This window comes from Numenius arquata, chromosome 1 (assembly GCF_964106895.1).
Source record: "Numenius arquata chromosome 1, bNumArq3.hap1.1, whole genome shotgun sequence".
Classification (NCBI taxonomy): domain Eukaryota; kingdom Metazoa; phylum Chordata; class Aves; order Charadriiformes; family Scolopacidae; genus Numenius; species Numenius arquata.
In genome coordinates, this window is record NC_133576.1 from 46,294,439 (window position 1) to 46,305,016 (window position 10,578).

The window sequence follows — 10,578 nt, forward strand, 5'->3', positions numbered from 1 at the left end:
TCTAAGCCAGAAACTCCCATCTGTAATGCAGGAGGCAGCCTAGCTTTGCTCCCCTTTGACATTTTGAGTGATTATACAGTCCTTTCAATTTGCAGAAATCTCTGATGTGTTACTAATCACCAGTTTTGAGGGGAACCCATTAGGGACATCACCAAGTGAAAAGATTGGCATTGCACCACTTGTGATGTTAGAAGTCAAAAGGTTCTCCCCAGTAAAATGATAGAGCAATGCTTAAAGTAACAAGGCCTTGACTTCTCCTTCCTAATTCCATATACTCTACCTACTGTGGGAATGATATTCACGCAGAGCGTATATTTTGGCTAGTGAAAATCCTGTGTGTCTTACTATTATTTATGTCTGTTTTTCTCCAGAGCTCTTTTTGGTCATGATTGTGATTTACGTTGTTTTTATTCCAGCTACGCAGGAGATTCTTTGACGGATTACAATCTCAGCAAACTCCAACTTGAGAAGAAGAATGACAGCTAAGAGACTTAAACCAGACTTTTCACCATCCTGGAAAGGAACTGGCTGCCAGTATTTGGAGTTCTTTTAATACTCTACCTCCCTCTGCTGTTATCAGAGAGAAGTTCTTCGACAATGGGAAATCATGTACTTGCTGCTTCGATTTCCATGCTCTCACTCCTGGCAATGATGGGAGATGCGGACAGTAAAACAGACAGTTCCTTCATGATCGACTCTGATCCTAGCCGCTGTATGAGGCATCACTATGTCGACTCCATTAGCCACCCCCTCTACAAGTGTAGCTCGAAGGTAAGGACTTCCCTCACCCCTTTGTAGCAGGGTGCTGCGTCAGCAGAGTTGTTAAAATGAGGCTTTTTGGGTGATTTTCTCTGCACAAATCCCTTACTACCAGAATCCAGCTAGAGAGACATACATATGTAGAGACATCTGAGTGTGTACATTAGAACTGGGGCTGGAGAGAAAGTCTCTTGACTCTCTTTTCATCCTTTCAAAAGGAAAAACACACCATGATGGTAAAGGTAACATGCAGTAAATGATAAGATTCAAAGGAGGATGTTGGGATTTCAGCTGCCAGTGCCAAGAGGATGGACTAGTTTGAAAGTTTACATCATCCCAGTCATTCCCTCCTTCAAGCGAGTCCTTTATCTGGAGCATGTAAACTTACAACTTTTGAGTTGAAGTACTGAGATAAAGAATCAAGCTGTAAAATGGTAATGAAAAAAGAATGTGAAAAACATTGCTATTTTTTTTCCCCCATTTAGTTTCAAAGCCTTTGTTTTCATGCAGAATGACAATTAGATGTTTACTATAGGGCTGGGGAGCAGAAGGAAATACAAGATTGCCTTTCATTTGAGATTTCAAGCCTGAAAAATTTTCTGTCAAAATGGTTTAGCAGTCTGTGCTCATAGCCTACAGTCATTTATTTCATTGCGTGGAGAAAAAGAATGGGGAGAAACAATGGGAAAATCCTTGCTGGTCCCTTTTGTCTTGTCCTAATTTGTTCTGGCTGAGTTAACCTAGTGCATATTCAGATGTATGGTCTCTGCCTGGACCATACCTCTGTCCCACGGAAAGTAGCTTTGCCTTATGCACCCACATCCCTGGATTAAGGAAAGGCAACAACTGCCAGTGCCAACGCTTTTGCCAGCCCTGTGTTGGGTAAGAGAGCAATGGGAGGCTGGTAGGAGATCACACGCTTTTGCCCTACGGCTCTGTAAAATCATTCATTACTTGTGATTCAGGAGAGATCTTTTGTTTTGCTCTTAGCCTAGACTAGACCTTTTTCCCACCTGGGAAACATCCAGCTTTACCATATAGAACTGCAGAGAGGCACCTCTCCGTTTGTGCCATATTGATTTTATTGCAGTTGACTCCAATGCGAGGCAGAGGTAAAAAGTGAGGGTGGTTTTTATGTCCTGGCAGGGGGGTGCTGTCAGCCCTCCCCTCCCTGGCAATATTACAGGTGAGGAGCCATAGCTACCATGATGTTTTGGTACAGGAGAGTGATGCTCCACCCAGCTGGGCCTTGTTCTCGGCTCCCTGAATTGCCAGAGAACAGGAGGATCTGCGGTATATAACGTAGGCAAGATGGTAGGTAGCCCCCAGAGTCCCTTTGTTCTCCATCTTTGGGTAGGATGTCCCTCTGCCCCTCTACACACGGAAGAACAAATGAGTAGCAAGTGGTGACTTCACCAGGGTGGTGAGAAATGATGGGTATAACAGCCCTGAGCTCTCTGTCTCAGACAAAAGAGGACATAAGAGATCCTAGACCAGCCACTGGGGCAGTTCAGTCCTGGAGGATGAAGGATGGAGATTCTCGTTACCATGTCCTGATCTCTCCTTTCCCACCAGCCATCATCTATCTGCCAGCATTCCCCAGCCACAGCAGGTTCCCACAACATGTCTTTGCCTCTGCTTGGTCCTGCATCACCGCTAGCTCTCCAGCAGCCACTGCCACGGCCAAACTCTCCTGTCCCTGGGCCAGCTGGGCACTCGCCCTGAGGCTGCCACCCCGGCGCAGCTAGCCTTGCAGCTCCACATCATCCTTCCTGTCCCGCAGCCAGCCTGTGCCTCACCTCTGGCCATGTTTTTCTTTTCTGCTCAGGGCACTGCTTCCTACACAGCCCAAGGAAGGAAGGAAGGAAGGAAGGAAACAAGGAAACTCACCAACTACTCATCTTCTTAGCATCCCTAATGACAGAGAAAAAGCAATCAGGCTTTTAGGAGTGGGACTGATGGAAATGAGAACACAGAATGCATTATAATGAAAACCATATTAATTCAAAACTGAGCTTTGAGAAAAAAGCTGTTGACATAAACATTTGTAACTCTGACTGAAAAAATGTCAGTGATTTTTTTTATATCAAGCCTTTAATGGAAATCATGTTTGAAAATATTATCACATCTCTTGGCTTCCCAAATTCCACAACGGTTTCAAGAAGAGTTTTTTAACAATACTGCAAGTTGTATGGACTTTCTCATGAGGTGGAAAATGAAAACAGTTTCCATACAAAGTGAAATAATTTTGACATTTCCTAGAAAACTTGTCTCTGTTTGTTAAATCAAGCTCTTTTTTTAAGGTCTTGGGGATCTGAATCATCCTGCTAGACATATGGCTTCTGTTCTGGATCTAGTATATAAACACAGACCAATATTAGACTTGCTAATGAAAATTAGACGTAACGTCTGTTCCTATATATATTGTGATAAAATATAAACAAGTCAAAAAAAGGAAGGTTCTGTGGGAGTAGCTGTGGGAATTGTGGTACTTCTTGTTTCCACTGAGTTTCCATTGTGAAGCTTGGACTGACAACTGATGTCAAGCAGACACTTTGCCCTTTTTTGGCATGATATATTGGTTCCACCAAGCCATCCTTTTTCACTCTGTATATTTTCCCTTTTAGCGCAGCATAGAATTACAGAAGTTAAAAACAGTTTCAGAAATTGCAAGACATATTGCGTTTGCTGTCCGTCTTGGTTAAAAAAGGATTATGTCCACCGTGCTTCTCTGTGGAGGCTGCCAATTGTACCCACATGGGAAGTAGTTTTGTTACATTTGGAAATATCCACCCAATATAGTTTAAGCATTAAAATCCCTCTCGCTTGTGACCTCAGGCAGATGTTGAAAACAGGTTTCCAAAGTCTTCAGAAACATATTCCATTATAGTAACAGAATGTATAACGGAGACACAAAGGAGGGATGGAAGAGGGTAATTTCTTCCTGAAAAACAGTGTTTTCCTTTGACTTCAAGGAAATGTTTGTGTCAGCTCATAAGGTATTGCCTTTCTGACCATACTGGATTCTGCCTGACCTCTGTCATGGAGACCCACTGGTCTTCCATGCGCTGGACCTCCTTGCCCCTGCAATCAGAGCCTCCTAAAATATGGTATTGGAAGTCACAAGTGCTTCCTCCAGATGTGCCCGAAGTGTGCTACCACTGACAGTTTCACACTGAAGAATCCAGCCCAGAGAGACACAGATCAGATGAAGAAAGATATAGCAAGTGTTTGAAGGCATTTGCTCCCAAGGTAGCTCAGGAGATTTTCAGTAATGTCTGCGTGCAGCCAGGCCACAGATACTGTGTGAAAGTCTGTTCCCATGAATCTCAGCCCATCTGCTTTTGGGCCTCAGCTTGTTGCTGAGGAGGACTACAAACACTGCTAATATCAAACCAGTTCACAACTGCTGATTTTCCAGAATATAGCTCAAATGATCAGAGTCAAATATTGCCGCAGATTCAGGTTGCTCTCTTTTGTGGCCGTCCAGATACCCGTGAGACTGCTGACTTAAAGTAAGAAAACCTATTTTTCCCTAGCTGCTCATACACATGGGACTCCCCGTGCTTCCCCCATTGTAGTGTGCCGTGCTTCCGGATCCAGCATCACAAGGTGACAGGCACAGGCTCACATGTGTGGGGGACAAGGGGAGCCAAGAGGCACACATATCAGGTTATAAAGTACCCACACGTTTTTACTATATATACACCCACTGTATTACTGTGCTATGCCATCATAGCATTACTAATTATTTAGGCGATAATCTCTATTGCACTATAGTATACAATGCAATAAGCAGCTGGTGTGATTGATTAAATGGCAAAGCAAAGCTTTTGAAGTACGTGCTATTTCCAGCTCATTTGCACACCTGCCAAAACCCACTGGTGCTGTTCTAGATTTATGAGGAGGAGGAGATTAAATTTTGCTGAGGACTTCAGGTTAGTCCAGAAGTTTAGAAAGCTATCAAAATGGGAAATCTGAATTGTTTTTATCCTGTAAGCTTGACTTGATACCCATGGTACAGTGCCAATTGTAAAAAAATTACACTGTAATGCAAAACTAGAACAAACCCAACACTCTGTGTAATTTTACATGATATGAATACTGACCGTACTCTTACGAAAACTAAGTTGCCAGCAATATTGAAGATTAAAATTAGAGTCTCCACAGAATAAAACATGTTTTTAAAGACAGGGCTTCCTAAGCAATTATAAATGCAGTTGCACATTGAAGAAATACCAACTGCTTTTGCTTTAGAAGGCTCATAAGAAAGGTTCATAAGAAATGTATTCAGACACAGATATTGGCACATCAGATAATTCTGCTCTATAATTACACTTTGCAACTCTTAATCCTTAATCCTGTTCCTTGGGGGTTCGTTTGTTTTTTCCTGGCATTTCTGAAAGTGCCTGCAGATACAAGAGCAGATGCTTGCCATAATAATTCCTTAAGGTAACAGTACCAGAGCAACTATCTGTTCCAGCTCCAGAATCATCAACTGTTAGAAGTCACCCCTATCATACAGCGATGTGTGCTGTCATATTTGGGCTGAAATCACAGAAGCATAGAAATGTTGGTTGGAAGGGACTCTGGAGGTCCTCTGAACCTCCAAAAAAGCAATTTGTGGACATTGCATGTCCCCTGTTGCCACTCCTGAGGAGTGTTTCACTCTGTGGTCTTTGCAACTCCCTTTTGAGCAGTTGCCAGCTGCCGTTGGATTGTTCCTCACCTTTCCCTTCAGCCAAACATATGGGAATAGCCTGTGACAGAGCATGCTCACAGTCCGGTGAACTTGGTCAAAGTCAGGGACCTAGCAAGAGCTGCCAAGATGCTGGGAAGGAAACTAAGTTTTTAAAATGTCCCAATCTACTGTCTTTCCTTTGCAATATAGGCAGGATTAGATAACCTGTGTAGCTCTTCACCAGCTCCCTGCTTGTCAGTATGGGAAGTGAGTTTTTTTTACCAGGGAAAAAAAGTGGATCTTTATCTGTCAGCAACAGAGTGCTAGCACTGTAATAACTGTCCGTTTCCCTGTTCTTGTATAGGCTAAAGCCACTAGTACTAAGGAGCTTGACATAGCTGATACATCTAAAGCTGGGTTGTAGCACAACATTACACTGAAATTTTCTTCCCGCCATATTACTGCTAACAGCTGAAGTGACTTTGCCTATGAATAAGCAGCATCGCAGAAAGGGGACCATAAATTTATACTACAAATCATGAAAGACGGTAAAATTTTTGGAAAGCCACAAGAACTCAAGTTTTAATTAAACCAAGGAAAAAGATGGCACCAACCCCAGACCATCAGCTTGTGAAGACATCTTCCTTGTGATCTGTGTTGACTGAATTGTACTTCTTAATATATTAATACATTTTCAAGCAAAACATTTAGCATGCAAGTATCCTTGGAAGATCCGTTTTTAAGCACTCTACAAAAGATGATCTTTATGGATGATCAGTGCTTTTCCCATGAACACAGGCAGTGTTGGTATTTACTACTTTATACCAGGAATATTCTCTCCGTCTTTCTCTCTCATCTTTCCTCATGACTCTGACTAAAGAGAAAATTAAACATTAGGCATACCTGCTTGAAAGACTTAGAGATTTGCAGCCAATTGATCATGTGTAGTGAAAGAAGCTCAGAAGTGTTTAATGTTGTAAAATATTTGCTGTCACATTTGTAGTTATCCTCTTAGATTGTCTGGAAAAACCAAGATATGTGCAGCATGGTTAAAACATAATTTTCTTCCTTGGATATAGCATAGAGTTATGACTGTTTTACTGCCTATTTTTTCACCTCTGTCACATTTTGACCTTGTTTGGATGATACAATAAGTTCGTTCTGAAGTTTATGTTGGTTAATGAGAATTAGCTGATCTGGACTTAAATAATATTTCATTCCCCATGAAGGTAGAAGAGTTTGTTTAAACTTCTCCAACACTTATCCCTTATCAAGGTGGTAACAGTTGTTTCTGACCACATGATTTCCTGAGCTATAGAAGATCCTTTCCATGTCTTCTGTAGAGCTTAGGAGACTCTATCTCTCTCCTCTGCTCAACAGTGGGTTGTTGGGAAGGGGAGTCGATGACTGCCCATGGACTTTCCTTCCTTAGTGACTCTTGTTGTGCAAGTTACCTTGCTCTGGTCACAACTCGGTGAACTCAGGAGAAGAACCATGGAGCCTGCACTGCTTTTGGAAAAGCTCACAAGTGAACCCTCATGTTTGGCAAGGAGTTCATCTTGTTTGCATTTTCACTGCCTTACACTATGCAGTGCATTTTATACAGATACAGCTGATTAAATTATATATATACACACACATATAATTGCAAATACATATTCAATGTGATCCTTGTAAAGGGAGGGAGCTAGAAACTTGCTTCTTGAGAAGCAATAAACTGAGCATCTTCCTTATATTTCTACTTTATAAGTTTATATATCTAATCATTTGAGACATTCACTGGCCCCAAGAACCAGTTTTGCTGATCACTAGTATATACACTGATAATGCTGGAAAATATCCAACCAAAGTATCAGCCTGGCTAATGATTTAAGGGATTTGGCTGCCACAAATTTGGGGTCAGCAAGTCACAGTTGCAGTCACCATGCCTTGAAAGCAGGGCTGGCTGGGATTGTTTAGAGCCCCAAGGTCAGCTTTCAGAAAACCAGTCCCCATAGTTCTTATGGTGTCAGTGCCTGGGACTCCAGGAGGAGACCCTCTTTTCCTCCCACCTGCGTTACCTCCTCTGCTCTCTCAGATACAGCTTGGAGACAATGCACTGTGTGGGGCTCAGTGCTCTTGCTCAGGTGGCGAGATGCAGTAAGTGAAGAAAGACCAGCCAGACTGTAGGGAGGTGCCCATCTGCCACTGCTATCTGCACTGTCAGCCACAGGGGCATGTTTCCTAACCCATCTCTTTTCCTTCGCAGATGGTGCTGCTGGCTCGCTGCGAAGGGCGCTGCAGCCAGACGTCGCGCTCGGAGCCCATGGTTTCTTTCAGCACTGTCCTGAAGCAGCCCTTCCGCTCCACCTGCCACTGCTGCCGGCCCCAGACCTCCAAGCTGAAGGCCATGCGGTTGCGATGCTCGGGGGGCATGCGGCTCACTGCCACCTACCGCTACATCCTCTCCTGCCACTGCGAGGAGTGCAACTCCTAGAGATGTACCTACTACAGCAGCGAAGGGACTGGGATGCTGCTGTCAGGGAAGGCTCCCAAGAAGTCACCCGAGGTGACACTGATGCTCCCAGCTTATGATTGCAGCGAGGACAGGACTAACCAGGCTGGATTGGATCTGAGGGCTGAAGCATAAAATATCCTGGATGGTGCTGGTACTGAAGTGTGGGCTGTGACAAACGCAAAAGCACAAAGACTTGTTTTTACGAAGCCTTTCTTTTTTCTGAAAGGATATTTTTGTGAGTTACTTCTTTTTCAGGCTCAGCTCTGACTATAGAGAGGTGCTCTTACTTTAAGCCGAGGGCAGCAGGGGAAAAGAGAGGAAGGTCAGCTGGATGACAGCACTGCTCTCTGGGAGTTGGCATTCCGACAGAGGATGGGCATCAGTTCCCACATACGACCTCTTAACCTATCAATTTATTCTCAGTCTCCTAGTTATACTGGCCTTCAAAGCAAACTGTGTTGTTGGCAAGGGTTATCTGTTACTGATCTAGCAGCCAAGTGCTGGATAACTTAAACTGGTTTAGCAGAAATTACAAATAAATCATTGAAAAGTGAACTGGATATGAAATGTAGAGCTGGGGTCACCCAGCCCTAGGCAGCTGAAGTGATTATTTGCAGCATGCAGCTTCACAGTTCAGTGGCTGAGCAACTCCTGAAAAGTGAAAGGTCATGAGACATTATTCCCTTCTAAAAGCCTGGAAATGTGACACATCACATCTGTCACAAAAGCCATTATTCAAACATTAAAAACTAATCAAAGATTAAAATGACATGTACTAAATGGAATCTTTTCTTAACTTGGGTAGACCTGTTGATCTACAGAGCAAAGCCACCAGAATAATGACCAAACCTAGGACTTATTTATATTTATATGGCTCTGAGGCCATCGAGTGAGTACCATTTTGCCTTTTAAAGACAAGCAATCCCAGGCAATCACAGGGGAGTCACACTGACCTGTGGCTGTCTTGGTTGACTCACCATCCAGCTTGGCAGCTGCTTGGAGAATCGTACAACTCTTGGCTGGGCTGTATGCCCATGCATCCTTTGTGCACACACACAAGGATGAAGGAGGCTGTAGCAGGGTTAGCACAAGCTCAGACTTCACCTGCAGGTGAAATTGTCCCACAGCCAAGGCATCAGAGCTGCTGGGTCCTGAAGAGCAGGGGTATCCAGTGCTTCTCTGTAAAAAGCAATTGTGGCCATTATCTGCTTTTCCCTGTAGGACCATTACAGAAAGAAATGCCCTGATGAGCTGAATGATTTTCGGTCATTGTTAGGGTGAACAGATGTATAGATGTCAAAATAACAAAGGCATCCAGCATTTGTTCCATCTATTCAGCGCCATCCAGTCTGCAGCAAATGCCATAAGCAGCAGCTCGGGGAAGCACACTGAGGTTGCAGGGTATCCCCAAGGTCTGCCAGGGAGGGCGGTTGTCCCATGGTCTACACAGGAGTTACTGTGGCTGCTCAGGCAAAGCCGGATTCCTTTGCCACTGCCTCCTTGCGGGGAATATGTATGGGATGTGAAGGCAGGTGACAGACACTGGCCTTGCAAGTGAAATCATGGAGCTAGATGGTTGTGGAAAGCAACAGGGGACAAGTACATCCACAGACACTGGTTGGAGAGGTTTGTGGTACATGGGAAGGACTGTCTCTGTCTTCCAGAGAAGACTTGGAGATGGCCAGTTTTAAACAACACAGAGCTGTGGGCAAAGAAAAGGGTAAATCAAACTGTTAGAAGCTGACGGGCTCAGATTAAAATGTCAAAACCGGGAGTGATGAGCCCCAGTGAGCTCATTAGACTCCACTCGTTGTTTCAGTGCTGTCAGTCATTCTTCTCACATCTGATGCATGGTCTGAACATCAAAGGGTGAGCAATGGGAGCGTGAGCCAGGCATTATCACCAGACTACTTTATATGAAAGATCATATGTGCGTCTTTTTTCCAATCTCTTTCAACCTCCAGCATCTAAAAATCCCATTATCCAAAAAAGCACCACCCCCACTGTTAATTATATGTAGAGAATTCCAGTCCTTATCCAAAACATCAGCAATACCTTTGATAACCAAATAACTATACCACAAAATATGCGTGACCTCTAAGCGTGGGTATAGAGACTGCTGCACACAAGCAATGCTATGCTGTTATTTAAGGAATGGGGAATATTTTAAGGGTAACTGCTATATCCAGCATGTCCCGTCCCCCCGCCCTGGGTTGTGCTGTCACTGGCCTTTTCTGCTGGTGCAAAATGGGATGCTGGGGGACTGTGACACGAAATTTGGGTGACCATTTTCAGCGCTTCTGCATGGCTGTGGGATGTGGCAGAGCAGCATGGACCTGATCACAGTCCTCTGGTGAGGAGAGAGGAGGGCTTTGAGCAGAGACCATGCCTGAGCCAATTTAGAAAAAGAGAATATTTATAGTAAGAGAAGAGCTTGGCTGATATTTATTCCCACATCCCCTCGCTATCATAGTGCCAGAGCTATAATTGCTCAAATCAGTCTCACAGAAGATATTCGTGTTTCAACAAAAGCTTTTTTTTTTTCCCCTCTCACACCCCACATTCCTTCCACTTTTGCTCCATTCCTCTAATGAAATCATTGCCTTGTGACCACAAAGGCTGTTGCCAGGCATAAATGTTG

At 43.9% G+C, this 10,578-nt stretch overlaps 1 protein-coding gene across 1 annotated transcript; it reads left to right on the forward strand.

Annotated features, from left to right (window-relative positions):
• The first annotated feature begins 558 nt into the window (after nucleotides 1-558).
• On the forward strand, nucleotides 559-7,916 carry NDP (norrin cystine knot growth factor NDP). The gene is made up of 2 exons (XM_074157720.1): nucleotides 559-771; nucleotides 7,689-7,916. The coding sequence occupies exons 1-2, from the start codon at nucleotides 598-600 to the stop codon at nucleotides 7,914-7,916; spliced, it is 402 nt and encodes a 133-aa protein (XP_074013821.1). The 5' UTR covers nucleotides 559-597.
• Nucleotides 7,917-10,578: the final 2,662 nt, after the last annotated feature.

Bases quoted from the DNA above. Each gene is read 5' to 3' on its own strand.
- NDP (XM_074157720.1), top strand. From the start codon at position 598: ATGGGAAATCATGTACTTGCTGCTTCGATTTCCATGCTCTCACTCCTG. The intron at 772-7,688 runs GTAAGGACTTCC...TTTCCTTCGCAG, and splicing joins TCTACAAGTGTAGCTCGAAG to ATGGTGCTGCTGGCTCGCTG.